The 27663-nt window shown below is 43.3% G+C and overlaps 1 protein-coding gene across 1 annotated transcript; it reads right to left on the bottom strand.

Moving 5' to 3' along the window:
- Positions 1-783: 783 nt before the first annotated feature.
- Positions 784-27663, bottom strand: ADSL (adenylosuccinate lyase). The gene is made up of 13 exons (XM_007523401.3): positions 27428-27663; positions 22436-22639; positions 19271-19315; positions 18189-18268; positions 14632-14803; positions 14400-14446; positions 13361-13451; positions 11488-11557; positions 11249-11396; positions 6888-6978; positions 4678-4767; positions 3551-3727; positions 784-1243 (listed from the first exon to the last, which is right to left on the bottom strand). The coding sequence occupies exons 1-13, from the start codon at positions 27590-27592 to the stop codon at positions 1157-1159; spliced, it is 1467 nt and encodes a 488-aa protein (XP_007523463.1). The 5' UTR covers positions 27593-27663; the 3' UTR covers positions 784-1156.

The raw sequence follows: 27663 nt of genomic DNA, 5'->3' as shown, positions 1-27663 counted from the left end.
AAGGCAAAGGGCTTAGAGGCCTGTGCTAGAGCACGAGTGCTGTGATAGCTCGGTAACCTTTGACTACAGCTGGTAAATCAGTTATCAGATGTCTTAAAGCAGACAGTATGCCCAAGCAGTATTTCCTTGAAATACAAGTCTTATCAAAAAATAAAGTTGAGGGGCCAGTTGGTGGTACACCTGGTTAAGTGTACACATTTTAGTGTACAAGGACCCAGGTTCAAGCCCCCTGTCTATTCTTGCAGGGGAAAAGTTTAACAAATGGTGAAACAGGGCTGCAAGTGTCTCTGTCTCTCTTTCCCTCTCTATCTCCCTCTTCCTTCTCAATTTCTCTCTGTCTCTATCCAATAATAAATAAAAAGGTAAAGCTGAGGTTGCTATAACTTAAACTGAGTAAGCCCCCACACAGGTCATTATCAGTTTCTTTTGAGAATTAACTATAGCTCCAAATTTCATTACTTAGATAACTGAAATAAAGGTATCCAACCATATTGAGTCACCAATCCCATGTTATGTTGATATCAATAGGTTCAGATAAAATCAATCCTCAGAAAAGGGATTTGCTTATTATCTACCTCACTATTAAGAGAACATGTGAAAAGGAATTGCCTAGCTAGAAAATATACTCGAGGGCTGGCGAGACAGCATAACGACTTATGCAAAGACTTCCATGCCTGAGGCTGTGAGGTCCTAGGTTCAGTGCCCAGCACCACCTTCTGTATCTAATTAAAGTAAATAAAATCCTTAGAAAAATAAATTTTAAAAAATACACCTTGAAAAAAAGAGAGCACAAACCATGAGCTGAATTTATTACTCAAATCTGTGTTTTGAACCTTACATAATGTGAAAGTACCATGGAAAGAAAAAAGTGATAGATTTATGGTTAGCATTTTTTTAAAAAAGATTTTTATTTACTTATTCATGAGAAAAATAGGAGGAAAAAAGAAAGAACTAGATACCACCCTGGCTTATGTGCAGCCAGGGACTGACTTAAGATCTTATACTTGAGAGTCCAATGCTTTATCCACTGTACCACCTCCCAGACCAACACGTTAACACTTCTTATGGTAAAACAAGGCACTACAGTAACATTTTCCATGAATTGGCGATCAAAGCTAAGAAAATCAATTATAACCTTTTTAATCATCTTGCAACTCTACAGACATAATTCTGCTTTCACCTTCATTACATCTGCATATGGTTTTAGCAGGGGATATACCTCCTCTTCTAAAAATCTCCGTACCTGTCAAAGAGGAAAGCAATTATAAGTCTTAAAATGTTTTTAAATTAAGTGACACAGAATATGAGTAAGCTGGGAGTCGGGCTGTAGCGCAGCGGGTTAAGCGCAGGTGGCGCAAAGCACAAGGACCGGCATAAGGATCCCGGTTCGAGCCCCGGCTCCCCACCTGCAGGGGAGTCGCTTCACAGGCGGTGAAGCAGGTCTGCAGGTGTCTATCTTTCTCTCCTCCTCTCTGTCTTCCCCTCCTCTCTCCATTTCTCTCTGTCCTATCCAACAACGACAACAATAATAACTACAACAATAAAACAACAAGGGCAACAAAAGGGAATAAATAAATAAAATTAAATTAAAAAAAGAAAATCAAAAAAATTTTTAAAAAAAGAATATGAGTAAGCTGAGAGAAAGAAACACCAGAATATCATTTTATTATATGCAGTTCTAAGTCCTATGACCCATCACTGATTCACCATCCTAGCCTCAAGATTTAAAATGTTAAGACACTGGGGGCCAGGTGGTGGCACACCCAGTTAAGCACCTATGCTATAGTGCTCAGGATCCTAAGTCCATGCCCCCAGTCCCTACCTGCAGGGGGAAAGCTATGCAAGCAGTAAAGCAGTGCTGCAGCAGTGTGTGTGTGTCCTCTGGATTTTTATCCAATAAATAAGAAATATTAAAAAGTTAAGACCTAACTTTTTTCATGCCGTAGTCCCACACCTAAATGATTTCATTGCTTCTTATGAATTTTTTTAATGGGGGGGGGGCGGTTAATGGTTTACACTATATATAGTTGTTGTTACATGTGTAAAATTTTCTCAGTTTTCTGCAAAACATTCTCACCCCCAGCCTAGGCCATCCTCCACTATTGTGAATGTACACCCCCACCTCCACCACTTGTAGACTTTTTTTTATTATTTTCTTTTAATTTTAAAGAGACAAAAAAAAAAAAAAAGCGGGGTTGGGTGGGAGAAAAGACAACACAGCACAGAGCCAGCACTCACGGAGCTTTCCTTTGGTGCTGTGCACGGCATTTGCCCACGGTTCCCAGCTCGGTGCAAAGTGTCCTCTTGCATGTAACGTGTACAGTCTACAGGGTGGACTATCTCCTGGCCCAAAACACATACTTGCTTTGCTTGCTTGTTTGACCAGAATGCTGCACTGCTTTTTCTCAACTGTCTTAGAGCAATCTTTCTCCAGTTCAACCTACCGTGCCATACATGTTATTCTCCCTCACAAATTACTGTTCTCTCAGTTTCTCTCACCCAAGCTAAAATCACTGCTTCTTTCCTCCTCATTCCAGCTACCAAGAGATAAGCCCCCAGACAGCTACCTGCTCTCTTCCCCTTGTCTTTCTCTACCGACGCCTTGGCTGAAAGCCCTCATCAACTATTGCCTGGTCAATTATAGCAGGCTCCTTAGTCTCCCCACTTCTAGCTCAGGACTTTCAAAACAAAAAACACCAGACTGCTCTGAATATAAATGACAGATCTCGTGTTTAGTCTTCTATTTCAAATCCTATTAACTGCTTCTGGTGCACCAGACACTTCAACATCACTCAGACAATCAGTTTCTCTCCTATATTAGGTGCCTATGCATCTGCCATTTCTACTCAGCACGCTGTTCACAAGCTAACTCCAGCTTGTCACAGAGTCAGCTCAGACATCATTTCTTCCAAGAGGTCTCCCATGTCTTCTTTTAGAATTCTTTCCCAGTCTCCACTATTTTACGGTTACCTGCTCCTTCGTGGTCCTAAGAAGGATATGCTTTCTCTTAAAATACTTGGTGCTAATGACCTATTTACATATCTTCAGCACTGAGTTCAGAACTCCCTGAAGATAACAATTATCTCTTCATCTTTAACACAGTAAACACATCCTAAGCACCTATTTACATTTGATAAATGCTTCTGAATGAACTCTTGAAGTCTTCAAAAGACCAATGGGGGGGGGGTGGACATTGACTGAATACTTACTATACACCATGCCCAATGCTAGATTATTTCAAAACAAACAACTCTAGGACAGATGTATTTATATCCTGCCAGCCAATGAATGCCAGAAATCAGGATTAAACTCAGGTAAACTCAGTAAAGCTTAATCTTTGTCTATTATCATTTGTGTTCTAAGCCAAAAGGACACAAACAGAACAAAGAATCCCCCAAGCCTTTCTATTTTAGCCACCAACCTGCTCTGAAATCAAACTAACTCCATTCTCATCATCCTGCCCATAAAGCAGACATATTAAAGACTGTGTTTCAGGCTCTGTAGCCCAGGAATGCAGAAAGAGAGCGTCACAGAGCATTCAGAGACTTACCTGCTGGGAGGAACGGCCAGTGAAAGAAGAAGGATCCAGTAGATGGTCCAACTGTGAGTGAATGGGACTGAAATAGGCATCGGCCTGGATGCGCTTTATGAGGTCATTATCACCTCCTTCCTGCTTGACCACAGCAGCTGCCTGCTGGGAAAGCACTCTGATCTTCTCATGGCAGTCCTGGGGAGATGGGAGGAGAGAGTTAGCTACTAGCAGGGCAGTGGAACATCTTGGGAAACTACTGAGCGCAATGAATGCTTTCTGTGGCTGGCCCACCAAGAGCCTGTGGGCTGAGGTGGCTCCCCTTATACTCAAACAAGACCTTCACCACATTCCTAGGATGAAAGTGGCCGGAGCCTGGCTGAAGCTTCATATGCTCCTGTGTGCTGCCCACTCACATCTCATCATTTCTTTTTTAAAAATTATATTTTTGGGAGTCAGGCGGTAGTGCAGCGGGTTAAGTGCAGGTGGCGCCAAATGCAAGGACCGGTGAAAGGATCCCGGTTCCAGCCCCCGGCTCCCCACCTGCAGGGGAGTTGCTTCACAGGCGGTGAAGCAGGTCTGCAGGTGTCTTTATCTCCCCCTCTCTGTCTTCTCCTCCTCTCTCCATTTCTCTCTGTCCTAGCCAACAACAATGACATTGATAATAACTACAATAAAACAACAAGGGCAACAAAAGGGAATAAATGAATAAATACAAAAAATTTTTTAAAAAAAAATAAAAATAAAAAATTATATTTTTATTTATTAGAGACAGAGAGAAATTGAGAGGGAAGGGGGAAGTAGAGGGAAAGATACAGAGATACCTGCAGCCTTGTTTCACTATTTGTGAAGCTTTTCACTTGCAGGTGGGGACCAGGGGCTTGAACCTGGGTCCTTTTGCACTGTAATGTGTGTGCTTAACCAGATATGCCACTGCCTGGCCCCCATTTCATCATTTCTAATGAAAATTCAGGCCCAATTTCTTCACTAGGAGCAGATAATTTCTACAAGTGATAAAATGGTTCAAGTTACATAAACTAAGCTCTCCACAATCTCCCTCCAGAGACAAAACAGAATAGGATCACTGTTCTGCATCAATACAGTAACTGACGGCACACTCTCAATCTACCCAGGAGCAGGTCACTAACCTGGCGGTTACCGCCAGCTTTCACCATGGCCATGATGATGTTCTCTGTGGCCATGAAAGGCAGCTCTTGCCGAATGCGCCGCTCAATTACCTAGACAAATGGGTCAAGGTTCAAGTCAATTTACAGTCATACAATAAGATATCACCTATACCCAACAAAAATGCACAGCAGCCAAAACACCTTTATGAAGACAGTAGAAGGCTTAGTATATTCTGTATTTAAAAAAAAAAAAAAAAAAAACCAGGCGGCTGGATGGTAGCACAGTGGTTAAGCACACACAGTGCTAACTGTAAGGACTGGCATAAGGATCCCAGTTTGAGCCCCCGGCTCCCCATCTATAGAGGAGTTGCTTCACGGGCAGTAAAGCAGGCCTGCAGGTGTCTATCTTTCTCTCCCCCTGTCTTCTCTTGATTTCTGTATGTCCTAAACAATAATAGCAATGATAACAGTAACAACAACAACAAAGGCAACAAAATGGGAAAAATGGCAGTGGATTCATGGTGCCTGAAGGAAAAAAAAAAAGAGCATGTTTTATTTATTTATTTATTTATTTGCCTCCAGGGTTATCGCTGGGACTCAGTGCCTGCACTACGAATCCACTGCTCCTGGAGGCCATTTTCCCCATTTTGTTGCCTTTGTTGTTGTCATTATTGTTGCTACTGATGTTGTTGTCGGATAAGAGAGAAATCAAGAGAGGAGGGGGAGAGATAGATACCTGCAGACCTGATTCACCGATTGTGAAGTCACCCACCTGCAGGTGGGGAACTAGGGACTCAAACCGGGATCCTTACACCGGTCCTTGGGCTTTGTGTCATGTGTGCTTAACCTGCTGTGCTACCACCTGACCCATTAAATTTTATTTCTGATAGATGGAGAGAAGTAAAAAAGGGTGGGGGAGGCAGACAACTGTAGCACTGCTCCACTGGTCATGAAGCTTCCCTCCTCAAGGTGGGGGCTGGAGTCTTAAACCTAGGTCCTTGTGTATGTTAACGTGTACTCTATCCCACCACCCAGACCCTAGTTTTGATTTTAAAAAAGGAATATTGACATGAATAGACCTGTTTTTTTTAAGAGGGGGGGCTGAAATTGGCTTCACAATTTCAATGCTCAGGACCATTTTCTTTTTTTTCTAGAGAGCTAGAAAAGATGGATGGGGAGAAAGCACAGCACCAAAGCTTCAGGTTGCCATAGTACTCTGCTGTCAGGTGCTAGGTCTCACATTTGGGTCAAGTGTATGGGAAGGCATATACCCTTCCTGTCAGCACTATGAACCCACTGCTCCTGGTGACTTTTTTTTTCTTGTTTGTTGTTTTCTTTTTATTTTATTTGATAGGTCAGAGAGAAATTCAAAGTGGGGTAGGGGGGTCACAGGATACAGAGAAAGACACCTGCAGATCTGCTTCACCATTTGTGAAGCATCTCCCCAGCAGGTGGGGAGTCGGGGCTTGAACCAGAGTCTTTGTGCACTATAATATGGGCATTCAACCTGGTGCGCCACTGTCAGCATCCCCTAACTTTTTTTTTTTTAAAGAATGATTCCTCGTCTACTCTTCTTCTTTAATATTTATTTGACAGGACAGAGAGAAATTAAGAGGGGATGGGAGACAGAGAGGAGTAAAGAGAGACACCTGCAACACTGCTTCCCCACTCATGAAACATTCTCTCTGAAGACAGGGACCAGGGCTTGAACCTAGATCCTTGTACTTGGTAACAGATGCACTCAGCCAGGTGTGTCACCACTTGGCAGACCTCTAAATGACCTTTAAAAAGTTGTTTCAAGGGAGTCTCGGGTGGTAGCGCAGCAGGTTGAGCGCACATGGCGCAAAGGGCAAGGACCATTTTAAGGATCCCAGTTCGAACCCCCGACTCCCCACCTGCAGGGGAGTCGCTTCACAAGCGGTGAAGCAGGTCTGCAGGTGTCTAGCTTTCTCTCCCCCCGTCTTCCTCTCCTCTCTCCATTTCTCTCTGTCCTATCCGACAACGATGACATCAATAACAACAACTACAACAAAATAAAAAAGAGAAAGAAAACAAAAGAAAAAGAAAACAAGGGCAACAAAAGGGGGAAAAAAATGAAGATACACTTTTAAGACTGAGCTCCAATCAGGAAGAGCTCCTACTGTACAAGAACAGAGTTCCCCCAACAAACTCACTGCACAGCAGGTTACAATCCCCATCGCACATGCCAACCTTCCCTAACAGACTCTTACTTTGGGGTACACCACCAGTCCTTCAGAAATGTTCTGCAGTGTGTTCAGTATAGTATCTGCAGTGAGAAATGCCTCAGCCAAACAGATTCGTCTGAAAGAAAAAAAAAAAAGCAATAAATTCAGTTATTCTTTTAAACAAATAATTTCAGTGAAATATTTGTTAAAGGAAGCTGCCTATTGGCTTTTTTGTTTATTTTATTTTGTCTTTTCCCTTAAAGTTATACTTACTTAATGAGAAAGAGGAAGTTAAAGCACTACTATGGCTTATACAGTGCTGGGAACTGAGCTCAAAAGTTCATGCAGGGAGTCGGGCGGTAGCACAGTGGTTAAGCGCAGATGGCGCCAAGCCCAAGGACCAGCTTAAGGATCCCGGTTCAAGCCCCTGGCTCCCCACCTGCAGGGGAGTCACTTCACAACCGGTGAAGCAGGTCTGCAGGTGTCTATGTTTCTCTCTCTCTCTCTTCCCCTCCTCTCTCGTTTTCTCTCTGTCGTATCCAATAACGATGACATCAACAATAACAATAATAACTACAACAATAAAACAAGGGCAACAGAAAGGGAAAATGAATGAAATATTAAAAAAAAAAAAAAGCGCATGCAATTAAGTTCTGCACTCTTAGCCCAAGCTATTTCCCTGGCTACCCTATCTCAATTTTTTAATTTTTTAATTTTTTTGCCTCCAGGATATCTGGGGTTGGTTATCTGCTCTACAGATCTACTGCTCCTGGAGGCCATTTTCCCCACCATTTTTGTTGCCCTTGTTGTTACTGATGTTGTTGTTGGATAGGACAGAAAGAAATTGAGAGAGGAGGGGAAGAGAGAGAGGGAAAGACAACTGAAGACCTGCTTCACTGCTTGTGATGCAACACCCTGCAGGTGGGCAGCCAGGGGCTTGAACTAGGATTCTTGGGCTTCGCAACATGTGCACTTAACCAGCTGCACTACCCACCCCGACGCCCCTCTCTGCCTTCTTATGCTACATGCTTAACTTCCTTGACTCTCTTGCCTTCAAACACCCTGCTACCCTAATGACCCTCAAGCACCACCAGTCCAGGCCACTTTCCCAAACACCACATATACATCCAGTTTAACAGCTCTACCTGCTTCATCTGTGATGACTCCAAAATGAAGGCTGAATGCAGCAACTTTTTCACTGCCGCTTGTTCACCCTGTTCACCGTCTCAGATCTGCTCTTTTCCTGTAACTCCCAACTAAATAAATGGCCCTAGCACTCCATCACTGGTTTTTATTCCTTTTTGAAGTGTATAGTTTTATCTCATTTACAAAGAGTTAACATTGTTTCTGCTGTGTGGCAATTATCTTGGAATGACCAACTTCAGGAAGTTCACTTGGTTAACTTAATGAACCCTTTATCCTTTGTGTATTGATGAAGCATTTTTGACACATATTGAGCCTGTATTTCAGACAGTGACAGTTTGACAGATGTACCAAGAGCAAGAATCTTGGCTACAATTTCTTTTTTTTTTTTTTTTTAAAGATTTTATTTATTTATTTATGAGAAAGGTAGGGGAGAGAGAGAAAGAACCAGACATCACTCTGGTACATGTGCTGCCAGGGACCGAACTCAGGACCTCATGCTTGAGAGTCTAGTGCCTTAGCCACTGCGCCACCTCCTGGACCACATGACTACAATTTCTAAGCTGGCTCCAGTAGAGCTGCAGTGACCCATCTTTCTTCTTCCAAATCAATAAGACAGAAATCCCACAACCAATCTCCCCACCACCACCCCCAGCACTGCTCACCTCTGGTTTATGATGGTGCCAGGGATTGAACCTGCGACCACAGGCCCCATGATAAATCTTTTTTATTATTTTTTTGCTTCTGGGGTTATTGCTGGGGCTTGGTGCCTGCACCATGAATCCACTGCTACTGGAGGTTTTTTTTTTTTCTTTTTGTTGCCTTTGTTGTTTCACATTGTTGTTATTGTATAGGATAGAGAGAAATGTAGAGAGGAATGGAGAGAGGAGGTGAAGACAGAGGGGGAGAGAAAGATAGACACCTGTAGACCTGCTTCACTGCTTGTGAAGTGACCCCCCCACACACACACAGGTGGGGAGCCTGGGGCTCGAACAGGGATCCTTACACAGGTCCTTGCACTTTGCGCCATGTGTACTTCACCCACTGCACTACTGCCCGACTCCCATGATAAATCTTAATAGCAACTCTAGGCAAGCACGAAGGCTGGCTGGCTGCCACTGATTTTACACCCACACCGTCCTCTCCCTTCACATGGCCTCTGTCAGTGTAGCCTTGGGTTCTTTAAGCAGCCTTCAAATTTGCTCTGACTGGATTCCACACCCCCTTACAACCAATTCTCCAGGTTTCTGCAGAATGTTTTAGAGGACACATCTAGTTAGGTCATATCCTGTTAAAAATGTACTTCATGGGGGCCAGGTGGTAGCAAAGTGTATTAAGTGAACATGGCACAAAGTGCAAAGACCAGAGTAATTGAGCCCCCTGGGTCCCCACCTGCACAGGGGGTCACTTCACAAGCTGTGAAGCAGGTCTGCAGGTGTCTTTCTCTCCCCTTCTGTCTTCCTGTCCTCTCTACACTTGTCTCTATCCTATCCAACAACGATAGCAATAATGGTAATAACAAGGATAAACAACAAGGGCAACGAAAGGGAAAAAATAGCCTACAGGAGCAGTGGATTCGCAGTACAAGCACTGAGCTTCAGTGATAACCCTGGAGACAAAAAAGTATTTCATAGGGGGCTGAGCAGTGGTGCAGCAGGTTAAGAAGGTTATGGCACAAAGTGCAAGGACCCTCATAAGGTTCCCGGTTAGAGCCCCCAGCTCCCCACCTGCAGTGGGGGGGGAGGTCATTTCACAGGCACTGAAGCAGGTCTGCAGGTGTCTATCTTTCTCTCCCCTCTGTTTACCCTCCTCTCTTGATTCTCTCTGTCCTATCCAACAACAATGATAATAACAACAGCGATTAAAAAAAAAAAAAAAAAAAAAACAAGGGCAACTAAAGGGAAAAAAGGGCCTCCAGGATTCATAGTGCAGACACCGACTCCTAATGCCTCTCTGGAGGCAAAAAAAAAAAAAAAGTATTCCATAGCTTATTTCTGAATGAGTGTGCATTGTATTTCCACTGATAAGCCTGATGATTAACACTAGCTTTTGGTAAGCTAGTGTTAATTCTGTATCCTTTTCCACTCAAGAAATTACAGTAGAATGAAGCACTGGTTCTTTTCTGTTGTGTGTTTTAGTTTAGTTTAGTTTTCCAGCACTAGGGTCTAAAGTATGTGCACATTGCTCCTGGGCTAGCTTTTTCACTCTTTTTGTTTCAGAGAGAGTTAAAGCTAGATTACAGGGCGAGGTGGTAGCACACCTGGTTCCTACCTGCAGGGGAAAAGCTTCAGTAGTGGTGAAGTAGAGCTGCAGGTGTTTCTACCTCTCTAACCCCCCTCAATTTCTCTCTTTTTAAATATCAATGTGCTAAGACACTACAGTTGTTGGTACCTACCTATCCTCAGGTTTATTTTTTGTTCTGTTTTTAAATATTTATTTTCCCTTTTGTTGCCCTTGTTTTATTGTTGTAGTTATTATTATTGATATCGTCATTGTTGGATAGGACAGAGAAAAATGGGAGAGAGGAGGGAAAGACAGGCGGAGAGAAAGACAGACACATGAGAACCTGCTTCACCACCTGTGAAGTGACTCCCCTGCAGGTGGGGAGCCAGGGGCTCGAACTGGAATCCTTACACCGGTCCTTGCACTTTGTGGCAGGTGTGCTTATCCCACTTAAAATATTCTAAGTTTGTTAGAAGAGTTTTGATGGTCTTGCTTTCTGTGGCACAGCCTTTCTGCAGATGTCCCTTCTTCCTTTCCCCCTTTTACTAAATTATTATGCTTTTTGCTGATATAAACCGTTCTGAAATTCCTTGGATGTATTGTGTTAACGAACTGGTGAAAGGCAGAGAATCCAGTGGTCAGTGTTCTATTATAGCAGCTTCCTAAAGGATAGTAGGTGATGTAAACCATAGGTCACTCAAAGCACAAGGTTTGAATCTCCGAATAATTAATTATGTATGGGATCCTGCATGGAGACGAGTCAGGAAAATGGGCATGTCTTCAGCTTACTTTTTGCTTTTTAATGGCATCATATTCTTTGTAAAACTTTCCCCTACTTCTCTATCACTTTGTCCTTTTTGTACCTACAAAGACAGCCTCATACACACAACATATCAGGATGCTCTCTTTATGCCCTGGACTCCTCATTCAACTGTATGGGGAAGGATAGAATGCAAACATGTTCTAAATGTGCCCCTGCTTCAGAGTCCTCTGCTGGCCCCACTTCCCCACTGTCGTGCATGGTATCTCATGCCACTGACCGGTTGGCACTGTCATCCAATGTGCGTTCAAACCACTGCACAGAGGCTGTCTGTAGAGGGTCCATGACAAGGGTCATGAGGTGACGGGCAAGGCTGCAGCACCGCTCTGAACGCATCGGGTTCCGCTTGTATGGCATCGCACTAGAGCCTGTCCATACAGAGACAGAGAGACTTCAGAGGACAGTTGAGTGCCCAAGAACATGTGTGCACACCTCCCATCATCTCTGTGGCTTACTCACCAATCTGTTGCTTTTCAAAGGGTTCTTCCATCTCCTTGAGGTTGGCCAAGAGCCGTATATCAGTGCAAATCTGGGGGAAAGCAGGGGCACAGCATCATCCCACACTCTTGGAATGTAGGCGTCTGAGGGAGCAAGGTCTAGAATGATGGAGGTGAGCTCTTCATGTCTTTATGTGTGCTGATGGTGAGCTGAAAACCTTCTATCTTTCCCTAGCATCACTGGAGTATCTTACTAGGTTTCTGGCTCCTGAGCTTGGATGTCAAATTCAGGAAGCACATAAATGGTTTTGAGAGACACTGCTTATGATATTGGGCAGTCAGGAAAGTCATGATACCTTTTTTTTTTCTATGCAAAAATGCATCATGATTTTTCTGAAAACCCAATAGTATAGAAACTCTGTTAGTATTTTTACTGACACCAGGGAATAAGCCGAGGGCCTCTTGCATGCACAACATTGTTTGTTTGATTTTTGTGGTCAGAGCTTTGCACATATACATGCCATCACTCTAGGTCCTCCCCACTCCCCCCTTTTATTCTTTTAAAAAAGAAATATATATACTTTTAAGAATTTTTATTTATTTAATCCCTTTTGTTGCCCCCCGCCCTTTTCTTTTTAATAAGAGCACTGCTCCTCAGCTCTGCTTTATGGTGGTACAAGGCATTGGGCCTGGGACTTTGCAGCCTCAGACATGAAAGTTTTTTTTGCATAAGCATATCACTATGTCCCCCACTACCTTTTTATTCAGACAGACCAAGAGAGCAGAGAAAGACAACTGGGAAGACACTATAGCACTGAATGAAGCTCCTTCCTTTATCATAGCACGTCCAATGTATGCATGCAATGTGGGCATGCTACCTGGTGAGCAATCTCTCTGGGCCCAATATATATATTTTCTTTTTTTTTTTTTACTTATTTTTCAAGTGGAGACAGTGACAGAGAGAAATGAAAGAGACTACAGCACCAAAGCTTCCTTTAATACAGCGGAGGGCAGGCTTGAATCTACATGGCAAAGCAGAGCACTGTTGGAAGTAAACTATTTCCCCTGAGTGAATTTTATTTCTATTTTATTACTCTGATCTAGGTATAGCTCTGACAGCATAAGTGTTGAGGTGTTGAGGACTAAATCTGTAAGCTGAGGCTCAGACATGAAAGTCTGCTGCAGGGGGTTGGGCGGCAGCCAGCTGGTTAAGCACATGTGGCACAAAAGACCGGTGTAAGGATCCTGGTATGAGCCCCCAGCTCCCCAACTGCAGAGGGGTCGCTTCAAAAGCAGTGAAGCAGATCTTCAGGTGTCCTTCTCTCCCTCTCTCTGTCTTCCGCTCCTCTCTCCATTTCTCTCTGTCCTATCCAACAACAATGACATCATTGACAACAATAATAACCACAACAACAACAAGGGAAACAAAGGGAAAAAAATAGCCCCCAGGAGCAGTGGATTCGGGGTGCAAGTACCGAGCCCCAGCAATAACCCTGAAGGCAAAAAAACAAAAAAGTCTGCTGCATAAACCACTGTGCTATCTCTCTGACCATAGCCCCAGTATTTTATTGCTATATACTAAGAAAAGAGAAAGGGAGTGTCAGAGAACAAAGCACCACTCTATGACCCATGGAGTTTCTTTTGGATTGAACTCAGGGCCTGATATACAAAGAGGCTTTCATTCTACCTAATGAGCTAGCTTCCAGCCCCATGATGAACTTTAAGCGAGAAGGCCAAATGTGGATCTTCACTTTAACATATCTTAATGTAAAAGCTTCATTTATGGACTACAAATGGTTGTAAGTTTGGCATCGCCCAAGACTCAAATTAAATAAAAGCCCGAGCTATAAATGGTGTGTAAAATTCACGTCTGCCCCTATGACCTGACCACTCACCTTGTGCACAGACGCACCCAGGCTAGCCAGCACAGACAACACCTCAATATCCACTTTACGTGTATAAGTCTGCCCTGTGATGATGAAAGCTCTATAAATAATTAGAAAACAGTCTTAAATGAATACACTGCAAAATCTGACCGTGTCAAGCAAAAACAGACCTATGTAAAAAACTGGCTTGCACATAGTAAGTCACACTGAGTTCAGAGGAGCTCAGTAACTCCTAAACAAATTGTTCTTCTACCCCTGTTACTAATACCTAGACAGCTGTCCTGAGATAAAAAGAACACATAGTCCAGTGTACCTATGACCTGTGGTAAACTCTATGGAAGTGACTGGAAGAAAGACCAATGGTGAGGCCTAAAAGCCCTCAATGGAAATAGTCAGACTTAAACTGATTCAATGGAGGTCTTCAGTAAAGAAACAAGAACAGCTAAAACACAGGTAAGGCTATTAAAAAACAAAACAAAACAAACAAAGCTGCAGAAATAGTTTGTTTTTTTTTCTTATATAAGTAATAAAGTATTTTTTATAAAGGAAGAAACTGGACACATTCCAGAAATTTCAGGAAAGGGGTGGAAGAACCAAGGAAGAAAAAAAAAAAAATCAAAAACAGCAGGGTTAGGGAGTTGGGCAGTAGCGCAGTGGGTTAAACACATATGATGAAAAGAACAAGGACCAGCATAAGGATCCCGGTTCAAGCCCCTGGCCCCCTGCCTGCAGGGGGGGTCGCTTCACAAGCGGTGAAGCAGGACTGCAGGTGTCTATCTCTCTCTCCTCCTCTGTCTTCCCCATCTCTCTCGATTTCTCTCTCTGTCCTATCCAACAACAACATCAATGTCATTAATAGTAATAGTAACAACAACAAGGGCAACAAAATGGGAAAAAATGGACTTCAGGAGCAGTGAATTAGTGCAGGCACGGAGCCCCACCAATGACCCTGGAGGCAAAAAAACAAAACAAAACAAAACAAAGACAGCAGGGTTAAATTAAGAGATATCACTTAACAAAAAGACCACCATTTTCCCCATTTACCTACCTCTTAAATCCTGCCTTTTCTGTCACCATCTTGTCAAGCTGCTCTACCTTGGAAACAAGACATATTGTAGAAATCCACATATATCTAGTACGCACATGTCAGTACATCACCCTGCCCAGGTTTCTGTCCTCTGTATCCACTGCAGTCCAGAGACTGCCATTTTGAGATCAATCTTCCCTCCAGTCCCCTTTATCTCTCAGTTTCTGTGACTCCCAGGAGACTTTCAGAATACCTTCTCGTCATCTCCTTCAAAGAGCTGCAGGAAGCTGGCCTGAGTGCCAGTGGTGCCCTTCACACCTCGGAAGCGCAAGTCATCTCGGACACGCTTCAAGTTCCGGAGATCCATGCAAAGATCTTGAATCCAAAGACAGCAACGCTTCCCAACTGTGGTCAGCTGAGCAGGTCTGAAAACAATCCCCAAACACATCAAAGTCTCAACCTAAGGACTCATTTCATTGCTACCTCAAAAAAGCTGTTTCCTTATGATTGCAAGAACTGACACTGATACCCAAGCATCAGCAAGTTTTCTGAATTCCTAATAACCACTAGCTTTGGCGACAGACACCGCTCATGAAGCCATTCCTGGGAAACACTAACGCCAAGATTCTCTGAGCACTCCAAGGGCATGAGAAGAGGAGCTGGCACACAGGGAATGCTACATGTGTAGGGACAAGCACAGAAGCTACATTTGCAGCACAAGCTACATACACCAATGAGCACAGACTCCTTCTCATGAACAAGTTCTTCAGGTCACTGTTACCAATCAGTGTAGGCCCTAACAGGAAGGAAGCTTCGACTCAACAGGCTTAACTGAGTTACAGGCGATTGCTGCCATTAGCAACACCCCACCAGAAACTTGCAACTAGTTTTCTAAAATGACACTTTTTTAAAATTCTCTATTTTTGGAAACTTAGAATGAGTCCAATGTTTACTATTGTAAATAATAGTGTATGCAAGGCTTTTCTCATGAACTGGACTATCTGAGTTAGAGCCTAGAGTCTCTTCTTCTCTCCCTCTTTTTTTGTCCACTAGGGTTACTTCTGGGGCACCATTCCTGAAGGCTTGGATGGCAACGTGTGGAATCTACTGGATGCACATCTGCCAGGTTCTAACGAGTATACTTTCTTTTTAATAGCCTTCTTTTTTTAGCTCTTAAAATTTATTTTTATTTGTTTATTTACTGTTGGATAGAGACAGATACAGAAATTGAGAGAGGAGATCAAAAGAGGTAAAGTATAAAGAGAGATACTGCCTGCACCACTTGTGAGCCTGAGTCCTTATGCACTGTAATGTGAGTGCTTAACTAGGTGTGCTACCACGCCTGGCAACAGGAATATACTTTCTCAGGCTCTTGACACATACTTCCCAAATGGATCTTAAAAACTGCAACTTTTCGGGTGGTAACGCAGCGGGTTAAGTACAAGTGGTGCAAAGCGCCAAGGACCGGCATAAGGATTCCGGTTCAAGTCCCCAGCTCCCCACTAGGCAGTGAAGCAGGTCTGCAGGTGTCTATCTTTCTCTGCCCCTTTCTGTCTTCCCCTCCTCTCTCCATTTCTGTCCTATCCAATAACAACAACATCAATAACAGCAATAATAACTACAACAATAAAGAGACAAGGGCGACAAAAGGGAATAAATAAATATTAAAAAAAACAAACCTGCAACTTTAGGGCCAAGGAAATAGCATAATGGTTATGCAAAAGATTTCCATGCCAGGTGGGGGGGGGGGTAGGATAATGGTTATGCAAAGAGACTCTTGTGCCTTAGGCTCCAAAGCTCAAGGTTCAATCCCCTGAATCACCATAAGCCAGAGATGAGCAGTGCTCTGGTGTAAAAATAAAAAGAAAGATTTCTATGTCTATGGTTCCAAAATCCCAGGTTCAATCTATAGTACAAGTAAGAGCTGAGTAGTGTTCTGGCTAAATTAAAAAATAAACTACAATTTGAAGTGAAATATAATATAGCAACATCATTTTAACCATATGTTAAACAAAAGTTAGGTTTCTACAGCCTATTTCTGGCAATAAAAATAGTAATTTATATTCATTATCCAGTTTATTCACTTCAGAATCCTGGACAGGATGGTCCCCCACTGCAGGGCACACACATGCACCCTCACTCACTGAGACTCAAGGCAATTGGGAGACACCTACGAACATTTTTAGAATGAGGGAAGAAACTGGAGTACCCATACAGAAACCACAGAAATGGCAGAGAGCGTGTGTGCTCCACATACTGTCATTCCAAATGGGAATTATTAGTTACTATTTTTTTTTTTTTCGTTAAGCTCTTGAGTTTTTGGTATTCTGTTATGGAGTAATAGAAAACCTACATAATCACTGTTAATAATTTTTTTTTTTTTGGCCTCCAGGGTTCAGAGCTGGGGCTCAGTGCCTGCACTACAAATCCACTGCTCCCAGAGGCCATTTTTTCATTTTTGTTGCCCTTGTTGTTGTTACTGCTGTTGGATAGAGCAGAGAGAAATCTAGAAAGGAGGGGGAGGCAGAGAGAAAGACAGACACCTATAGACCTGCTTCACCGCTTGTGAAGCGACCCCTTTGCAGGTGGGAAGCCAGGAGCTCAAGCCAGGATACTTATGAGGGTCCTTGAGCTTCACATCATGTGCACTTATCCAGCTGCGCTACTGCCAGGGCCCCTATTATTTTTTTCTTAACCAGGGCACTGCTCAGCTCTGGCTTACGGTGGTGCGGGAGACTGAGCCTGGGACCTTGGAGCCTCAGGCGTGGAAGTCTGTTTGCATAATCATTATGCTATCTCCCCCACCTGGGTATTAATTTTTTCCCTCATCAATACTAACCAAACAACACTGAACAAAACCAACATGAAGGTATAATGCATTAGATTTTACTCTCATGCCAGATAGTTTTCAAGGCAGGTAGCAGGTTCATTTTTCCTAAGCTCCCCAAAATAATTTAAGTTCTTGCTGGGAAATTGTGCCAATGCAGTCACATCTGCCATGTTGTCCCCTCAGGCTACTGCTAGTTCCCACGAGAGTTGGAACATTCTCGGAGTGCCTGTTCAGCCATGTTGTGCCCTCAGGGCATTGTCTATATCCCCGCGATATTTGGAGTGCTTTGGTTACTCCTCCCCCCTCCCATTCTCACGAGAGTTATTATCCTATCCTGGAGTGTTATGGTTACTCCTCCCCCTTCCCATTCTCGCAAAAGCTACTCCTATAAAAGCCCTTCTTCTTCTGCACCTCGCTCTTGCTAGCGCTCCACTTGGGTGCTCAGACACAGGAAAGGTTACTGTGTGAGGCGGCCATTTTCGCTACTTCCATGTGGCCCAACTCTGCCCAACTCTGAGGTGCCAGCGCAAATAAAGATTTGTGTTTCCTCTTCGCTCCAGACCCCCTCTCTCTTCTCCGCGGCCCGCGCACAACAACAAGTTCTGTTTTCAGAATGATCACCTCAAGGTTTCCAAAAGGGTTGGTAAACAACACACCTAGTAGAGATCATGCCTTTCCATGTGTGAGGCCCTTGGTTTGAACGCTGGCACCACATGGGAGCACCCTGGAGAGCACCAAGGAGGCTCCACGGATGGTGGAGTGGTGCCATGTCTAGCCCTCTTTCTCAAACAGAAGAATGAAAACATTGGCTGGGGAGGACACTCAGCCAAGGCTGTCTGACAAGTTGAGGCTCTGGGCTCATTCTCTGGTACTCCATTAAAAAAAGAAAAAAGTATCTGCAGAGAAGGTAGAGATGAAATAATGGAAAATGAGATGCACATATACAAGCTTAATTCCCCAAGAGTAATCACAGCACTTACTGGAAATGTGTAAAACCTAAGGTAGGAAGATCAGCTTGTTCCTTGGCAAAATCAGTAAGCCGAGAGATCACTCTGGCAAGCTACAAGACAACATGGTAGAAAGGGTGAATTAAGGCTGAGCTGACTACATGACCAGCAACTAAATTTTTAGATAGTTACAGACTTTTTTCCCCTCCTCCTTTTTTTTTTTTTCCTCCTCCAGGGTTATTGCTGGGCTCGGTGCCTGCACCATGAATCCACCGCTCCTGGAGGCCATTTTTTTCCCCCTTTTGTTGCCCTTGTTGTAGCTTCATTGTGGTTATTATTATTACCCTTGTTGACGCAATTCGTTGTTGGATAGGACAGAGAGAAATGGAGAGAGGAGGGGAAGACAGAGAAGGGGAGAGAAAGATAGACACCTGCAGACCTGCTTCACCGCCTGTGAAGCGACTCCCCTGCAGGTGGGGAGCCAGGGGCTCGAACCGATATCCTTACGCCGGTCCCTGCGCTTTGTGCCACATGCGCTTAACCCACTGCGCCACTGCCCGACCCCCTCCTCCTTCTTTTTTTTAAATACCAGGGCACTCCTCGGCTCTGGATCCTGGTGCTGCGGGGGATTGAACCTGGGACTTTGGAGCCTCAGGCTTGAGAGTCTCTTTGTATAACCATTATGCTACCCCCATCCTTCACAGACTTTCCATACAATTTTGAGACTACTAAGTTGATCATGGAGAAACAAACTGGACAAAACCACAAATAAGACCCATATATTTCAACTACATGCTATTGTTTGCACATCATCATGGAAGTTATGTTTGTGTCCCAGAAAGTTGTGCAATAGAGCACCTGACTTATACTAAGGTCCTGAGTTCAATCCCTGGTAATGCAAATGCCAGAATAAAACTCTAGTTCCTCCCAGTGTCTTTCTCATTAAGAAGTCAATAAATTTTTTTTAACAATAATTAAGTTTAACAAAGAAAGCCACGCTTTAACAAGCATTCACTGCCAATTTACTTAGATTTGCACTGTGTTGATTTGCCCATAAATGATGGCCATGTCCTGTCATAGGGCTGGCTGGTAGGAAATGTCTGCCAATTCCTTACCTTTGGCAAGAGCAGATCAAATGCATTTCTAAGAATAATCAGGTCCTGCAAAGAAAAAATGTAATGGTGTTACATGAAACAATGTTGCCCAAGTAATATTATCAAACATAATGCATTTCAGCCACCACCACCAGTTTCTTAGCTAGCCCCGTTACTATTAGCAGCCCACTGTGTAAAACGTTCATACTCATAAAACTCAGTTTATACAGGACCTGAAACAACCAAAACATGATAAAGAATAGGTCCTCATCCTGAATACTGGGAAGATGGACAGGTCAACAGGTTTATACCTTCCCAGAGACCAGCGGCTGAGTCTCTGAGAACCTCTCACAAGGAACATTCTATTAGTTCCTTTCTTTCTTGAGTCTATCGCTAAGATAGCAACAAAAGGTTTGAATCAGAACAGGGTTTAGGAAATTTAAAGTCGTGGGGTGGAGTCAAGATAGAGACCTAGACCTGAAGGCAGCAACCAGACACTCTCCCAAAAACCTGATTCAAATTGGGAATTCTAAGTGGATTCTAACAGGATTTGTAGGCTTATAGGAGCTACACTACGAAGGAGGGGACAAAAGGAAATTTAAAGTTGTTCTTGAGAGAAATTAGAAAATGCAAAGTGGTGAAATAGCTCACTTGGACAGTGTGTTGCTTTGCCAAGTATGCGGCCCAGGTTCCAGCTCAACTATACTGAATCAATATTTAATGCTGTGATCTCTTTCATTCCTCTGCCTCTCTTCTCTGTCTAAAAAAAAGGTAATTCAAGCATCTTTGATGTGTGGTTATATAAAACAGCAATTGTTGAGTTCAACCATTTATACACTGGGTACTTTTTTTTCAAAAAAGATATTCCAGCTGAGAGGATTGTTATCATATTATCTAACTTGCCAATTACACATTTAACATGAATTTTACATATCACTCAAGACATAAAAAGTACTTGGGGAAACTTAAAAATGTACTGACATAGAGGTTAGGAGATAGCTCACTTCGACAGTGAACCTGCTTTTCAACTTACACAAGCCAGCTTTGAGCCCAGCTCCACTGCCCTGGAGGAATTTTGACACTGTACTAATATTCTCTCTCTCTCTTTTAATTTATTTATCAAAGTACTTCTTAGTTGTGGCTTATGGTAGTACAGGGGATTGAACCTGGGACTCTGGAGCCTCAGACATGAGAATCTCATTGCATTATGTGATCTACCCTTTTCTTCTGTCTTTTTAAAATTTTTAAAAATTTATTATTGGATAGAGACAGAGAGAAATTGAAAGGGAGAGATAGAAAAGAGAGACAGAGAAACACCGGCACTTGTAGACTACTCCTGTAGCTTTCCCCCAGCAGGCCAGCTCCAGGGTTGGCACTTAAGCAGGCGCAGCACCGCCTGGCCCCCCTCTTCTTCTGTCTCTATCTGAAAATGTTGACTCAAAGTGATTAAGCCTCAGTGACAACTTAAAAAAAAAAAAAAAACAGCTTGTTCCTGAATCAAAAAGCATGTAGCAGGCCAATGGCCTTTTGGAATGCCAAATGGGAACAGGGATTTACTGCTAATAGCCATGAGGAAAATTCTTGGGTTGAGGGATGTGGTCTAAAACTATAGTGTGCTGGAGGGAGAATGGGAGGAGAGAGACATGTGCAGCACTGTTCCACCACTTGTGAAGCTTTCCCCCTGCAGGTGGGGAGTGGAGGACTAAACCTGCATCTTTGTGCACTGCAACGTGTGTGCACAACCAGGTGTGCCATCACGTGGCCCCTCTCTTGAAGTTTCTGTAAAGAACACATTGAGTAATAAATATAAAATTTTCAGAATAGTGCCAGGCACCTAATACCTGCACAGGAAAGTGCATGCTTCCTTTTCATGCTTGACTGTAAAACAGTTTCACTAACTAAAGTTTAACTTACAAATTCCAATGTAAATCTTTTGTCACAGAAAAAAGCTGTAAAAAATTTTGTACACCAGGGAAAGATAAAAACAGGCTGGGGGTATGAATCTACCTGCCAAAGTGCATGTCCAGCGGAGAAGCAATTACAGAAGGCAGACTTTCCACCTTCTGCACCCTATAACAAATGTTGGTTCATATTCCCAGAGGGGCAAATAAATGTTACAGGAAGATGACCAGAGGTTTCTTAACTCCAATTCCATCAGGACCCAAACAGAGAAGGGAGACGGGGAAAGGACGCTCAGATACTTCTTAGGTTTGACTTAGAAAGGCCCATAGGAAAAAAAATGTACAAATATATATAAATATAGATAGTTATAGAACTAATAGTCAACCCATAACTGTGATCTTGGGAGAACTATCACAGTTTCCAACACAGAACTCTTGATGGTGAGAAAGATGTGGAATTATATCCCTGTTATCTTATAACTTCATAAATCAATATTAAATCACTAATGAAAAATTAAAAGTTTCACAAGTGGTGAATCAGTGCTGCAAGTGTCTCCCCCCCACTATCTTCCCCTTCCCACCTCCATAATATAATATAAATATAAAAAAAAAATTCCCCAGACCACTCAAATGTTAAGTCCTTGGCTTCTGTCCAGCATACCAGTGTATAGGCAAATCTGTAGGCCTTGTTTTATGGAAGTCACCAGGGATTTGAAGTTTAGATGAGAAAAGTAGCAAAAACAGAAAACTGAGCACTGAGACAACCACACAACTGAAGATTCATGGAGTCACTTTCTAAAACTTAATAAAATCATATTAAAAACCAATTGTGGGGGACCAGGCAGTAGGGTAGTGGGTTAAGCGCACATGGCACAAAGCTCAAGGACCAGCTCAAGGATCCTGGTTCAAGTCACTGGCTCCCCACCTGCAAGGGGATCACTTCACAGGGGGTGAAACAGGTCTGCAGGTGTCTTTCTCTCCCCTTCTCTGTCTTCCCCTCCTCTCTGTCCTATCCAACAACAGCAATGGCAACAATAACATTAACAGCAACAAGGGTAACAAGGGCAACAACAAAATGGGAAAAACGGCCTCCAGGACTAGTGGATTCATAGTGCAGGCACTGAGGCCCAGTGATAACCCTGGAGGCAAAAAAAAAAAAAAAATTGTGTTGTTGGTAAAGTCATGATACATTTTTTATATAAATACGCATGACTTTTCCAACAGTCTAATATAGTACATTATAAATACTGACTCTTAAGGAGAAACAAGCAACAGAGGCTCATACAGTATTGTCTCCAACATAGCAGGAGGTGGCACCAAGGTGAATGATCCCTGAAGCTTTAGGACAGCAGTGGCCAAATGTGTGCACATGAGCCATCACATCATGCCGTAACCGCTTCTCTTCTTCAGCTGCCATCTTGAAATCAATGTTGTCCAGGTTTGATTTCATCTCCTGGATTTGTTCATCTGTGATAGGTAATCCCAGTGTCTGCAGGACAGGAAAAAATCAAATCATATAACTTCTATAATCAGGTAAAGTTTAACTGGGGAAGCACGCCTGAGGATCCTGGTTTGATCCCATACACCAGAATGGTGTTCTCGCTTCTCTCTGACATGAAATTCTTTCATATGGAATAAAGAAATTGTGGGCCTGGAGATGACTCATCCAGTAGAGTGCAAGGACCTGGGTTTATGCCATCGGTTACCCCATGGGGCCACCTGCGGGAGGGAACCTCATGAGCAGTGGAGCTTTGCTGCAGTTTTTTTCCACCTCTATCTCCCTCTGAAAAAAAAAAATGGCCACCAGGAATAACAGAGTTGTTCAGGCACTGAGTCTCAGCAATAACCTTGGTGACAAAAAAAAAAAAAAAAAAGAGAATAGAAATAAATCTTTTTAACATTTCTTTCTAACTTTCTTCCTTTCCTCCCTCCCTCCTTCTTCTTCCTTTCTTTATTTCTTCTTTCTCCTTTCTCTTCAGATAGTGACAGAGGAGGCCAGGCAGACCCGGTTAAGCACACACGTTACAGTGTACAAGGACCCAGGTTCAAGCCCCTGGTCCTCACTTATAGGGTGAAAGCATCATGAGTGGTGAAGCAGATCTATAGGTGTCTCTCTGTCTCTTTCCTTCACTATCTCCCCTCCCTTCTCTCAATATTTCTCTGTCTCTATCCAATAAATTTAAATAAATAAATAGTGACAGAGAAGCTGAGAGGGAGGGAAAAATAACTTCAATCCTGAAGCTTTCTTTAACGATGGAGGGGACAGGTTCAAGCCTAGGTCACACATAGGGTAAAGCAGTGCACTATCCACTATTATGCCAGACAAATAAATATTTTTAAAAATGTCATAAAACTTTAGATTGGGGGGTGGGGGTAGATAGCATAATCATTATGCAAAGAGACTCTCATGCCTGAGGCTCTGAAAGGCCCAGGTTCAATCCCCGGAACCACCATATGCCAGAGCTGGGCAGTGCTCTGGTAAAAAAAAAAACCAACAAAAACCTTCAGATGTCAAAATTATCTGAACTGAATTGATAGCAAGGAAAAAGATGGCATATGTTAGTATGTATGCCTTACTTCCCATTTCTTAGATTAATCTCTGGCATCACCAAGCTAGGAGTAAATGGGGAGGAACATCTTTCAATGTATGTTACATACACATGTGCATATATATATATACACAGTGTCTGTACAGGCATATCTGTGTATTTATATGCACACATTCGTACATAACAATAACTCTTTTGTCCCTCTCCCATGGTCTCTGGCTCTTTGCCCTTCTGACTGCTACTCTCTGGGTTCAACTATTACCACTTCAGAGTGGTCTTCCCTGAGTTCAGAATGAAACATCTTTCTTCTCTGTTACTATTCTTTTAGTCTAATTTTATTTGTAGCACTTATACCATATAACATGCTTACTAACTTATTAGCCTCTCCCTCCAACGTACAATATATACACCATAAGAAGAATTTGGTTGTGTTAATTTCTTAATTTGTTTGGCTGGTAAATATCCAAAGTATGAGATCCCAACCACAGCTTTGTATGTGGGTTTTTGTTTGGTTGTTTTTTTTTTTTTTCCAGAGCACAGCTCAGCTCTGACTTATGATGCAGGGGAGATGGAACCTGGGTCTTTGGAGCCCCAGGCTGACAGTCTCTTCGCAGCCTTCCAGATCATAGTTTTACATTTGATCTAGACACATTTACATAGGAACTAAAAGAAGGAATGCTACAAGTAGTTCTGACAACAAATTATATACATGGAATCCAGTGCAGCTGTAAGCAATCCCAGAAATACTGAGAGAAAAATCAACATGTTATAATTCACAACACAGTCTACATTCATTCATTACTGGAAGTCTGGCTGGCAAAAACCTGCTAGCAGCCCACAAGAATAAATAAATCGGTAGTGTATTCAAGACTCCCCTGAGGGTCAGAAAAACAGCTCAGTAGGATAGTGCGCTGTTTTGCTATGTGCGTAACCCAGGTTCAAGGCTTCCTCTACTGCATTGAAGGAAGTGTCTGTTCTGTGGTCTCTTTTACTCTCTCTTTGCCTGTCAAAACAAAACAAAACAAACCCTCCCTTAAAGCCCCCAAGGTCTAATGCTGTAAAAGATCCAGGATTTTGGCTTGTCCGGGATGGCAGGTAACTACCAGCCAGATGTGGCTATATACACATAATAGAAATCAGTCAAGTCAGTGACTCCAGCTCAAGTGCTACTCTCTAAGCAATGCAGCAGGGGTAGTGTGGCTGAAGGGCTTGCTAGCAACTTTCAAGCAACTTGTCCAAACCCATTGCCCACTCCTAATTTGTATTCCTCCAAATCTTTCATTCCCTTAAGTTTTTTTTTTTCTCACTTTAACTTAGTGGTTATTACATACTTTATGCTGATAATGTTGAAACACTAGATCATCTAAATCCGTAAGATTACATCCAATAAATTCAAACCACCCTACATTTCCCAGCTAATGTCTAGCTATGACCCTGGCAAAGTTTTTGGAAGCCACCACCCTCATTTATGTAATAAATATCACATGAAATAGAAGTTATCTTATGTATTACCCTAACACATCACTAATCACAATACACTTCTTTGGGTTGGGTGTGTGTGTGTGTGTGTTGGAGCACAGATTTCTTTTTTTTTAATGTTTTAAATGTTTATTTATTTATTATTGTATAGAGACAGAAAAAAATTGAGAGGGGAAGATAGAGAGGGAGAGAGACAGAGGGACACCTGCAGCCCTGCTTCACCACTCGTGAAGCTTACCCTCTGCAGGTGGGGACCAGGGGCTTGAACCTGGATCCTTGCGCACTATAATGTGTGCGCTTAACCAAATGCACCACTGCCTGGCCCCTGGAGCAGAGATTTCACTGCTCTTGGGCTGACCTTTTCAATTTTTTTAATTTCATAGAGATAAGAAAGACAGACACAAGGGCATCCCTATGTGGGCTGAAATCCTATCTACCACATGGCAGGACAAGAGCCCTAAGGATGAGCTATCTTCTGATCCCCACAACACGATGATCTGTTACTGCTGCCTGAGCTCACTGTTTCTGACATCTCTCTGCGCTACCATTTCATCTTCTGCAAAACAGAGGCAGAAACAGCACTTTGGGGACCGGTGGGTGGTGCGCACCCAGTAGAGCGCATGCATTACCAAGCACTGACTTGTGCCTTTGGCCCCCAACTGCACAGGGGAAGCTTCAAAAGTAGCGAAGCAGTGCTGCAGGTGTCTCTCCCTTTCTATCTCCCCTTCCCCTCTCACCTTCTCTGTCCTATCAAATTAAGATAAATAAATAGATATATTTAGAAAAGAAACAGCCCGTGGTCTGGGAGTTGGCACAGTGGATAAAGCACTGGATTCTCAACCATAAGGTCCTGAGTTCACTCCCCGACAGTACATGTACCAGAGTGATGTCTGGTTCTTTCTCTCTCTGCCTGTTTTACTCATGAATAAATAAATAAACTCTTAAAAAGAAAAGAAATATCCCCACCTGCAGGGGAGTTGCTTCACAGGTGGTGAAGCAGGTCTGCAGGTGTCTTTCTCTCCCTCTCTCTATCTTCTCCTCCTCTCTCCATTTCTCTCTGTCCTAGCCAACAACAATGACATCGATAATAACTACAATAAAACAACAAGGGCAACAAAAGGGAATAAATGAATAAATATAAAAAAAAAGAAAAGAAATAGCCCTTTGCTACAAAGGGCTGATGTGAAGATTCTAGATATGTATATAAAGATATGGATATGTAGATGTCAAGACAGTGCCTGTCACTGTTATTAAGTAGCTTTATTTATTTAATTGTTTTAAGGAATTTATTTATGGGGGCTGGGCGGTAGCGCAGCTGGTTAAGCGCACATGACACAAAGCATAAGGACCTGCGGAAGGATCCGGGTTCAAGCCCCCAGGTCTCCAGCTGCGGGGGGGGGGGGGGGGGGGTGTTCGCTTCAGTAGAAGTGAAGCAGATCTGCAGGGTATATCTTTCTCTCCCCCTCTGTCTTCCCCTCATCTCTCGATTTCTGTCTGTCCTATCCAACAACAACAGCTATGAAAACAATAACAATGACAACCACAACAAGGGCAATAAAATGGGGACAATAGCCTCCAGGAGCAGTGGTTTAGTTGTACAGGCACCGAGCCCCAGCAGTAACCCTGGAGGAAAATAAATACATAAATAAAATAATAATAAAAGAATTTATTGGACAGGGGTAGATAGCATAATAGTTATGCAAACAGACTCTCATTCCCGAGGCTCCAAAGTCTCAGGTTCAATCCCCTGTACCACTATAAACCAGAGCTGAGCAGTGCTCTCGTAAAAAGTAATTATATATATATGTATATTTATGTATATATATATATATATATTTTTTTTTTTTTTTCTTTCATGAGAAAGGAGAGAAAGAATCAGACATCACTCTGGTACACGTGCTGCCGGGGACTGAATTCGGGACCTCATGATTGAGTACCCAAAATTTTATCCACTGCACCACCTCCCAGACCACACTATTTATTTTATTGGGAGGCGATGGGAAAAGTGATAAATCTAAGATGAAAGGGTTTTTTTTTTTTGGGGGGGGGGCTCCAATGTACTCGGATCGTCTTCTTAATGCCACTGAGAAGACACTGCCATCTCGCTTGCGGCGACGCTTCCTCTGACACTGTGTCCCTCCCTGGGTCACCTTCAGGTGGCTTCAGCTTGCTCCGGGGCTATTTTTGCACCCGCGGGGCCGCAGACACCACACGTGGGCCGCGCCCGGCCCCTCCTCCCCGCCCGCTACCTGCTCGGCCTCCGCCAGCCACAGCCACAGCTGCCTCCAGGTCCGGAACTTGTACCGCTCGCTAAACACGAAACTCATGTCCGGGCTGGCGTAGCGGGAGGCCAGCGGCGAGCTGTAGCTGTCGTGCCCGCCTGCCGCCTGCTGCCTGTCACCGTGGGCCGCCATGGCCGCAACCAGCACCACGCAACGAGGGAGGTGATTGGGGGACCCGGCGGCAGCCGCAGCGGAAGCGGAAG

This window comes from Erinaceus europaeus, chromosome 4 (assembly GCF_950295315.1).
Source record: "Erinaceus europaeus chromosome 4, mEriEur2.1, whole genome shotgun sequence".
NCBI lineage: Eukaryota > Metazoa > Chordata > Mammalia > Eulipotyphla > Erinaceidae > Erinaceus > Erinaceus europaeus.
The sequence above is the reverse complement of the archived record's forward strand: the minus strand, read 5'-3'. Positions and strand labels throughout refer to the sequence as shown.

Excerpts from the sequence above, each read along its gene's own strand:
- ADSL (XM_007523401.3), bottom strand. The coding sequence starts at position 27,592 with ATGGCGGCCCACGGTGACAGGCAGCAGGCGGCAGGCGGGCACGACAGC. Across the intron at positions 22,640-27,427 it reads GGCTGGCGGAGGCCGAGCAG|ACACTGGGATTACCTATCAC; the intron begins GTAGCGGGCGGG and ends CCTGTCCTGCAG. Across the intron at positions 1,244-3,550 it reads CTGGCCGTTCCTCCCAGCAG|GTACGGAGATTTTTAGAAGA; the intron begins GTAAGTCTCTGA and ends CCTCTTTGACAG.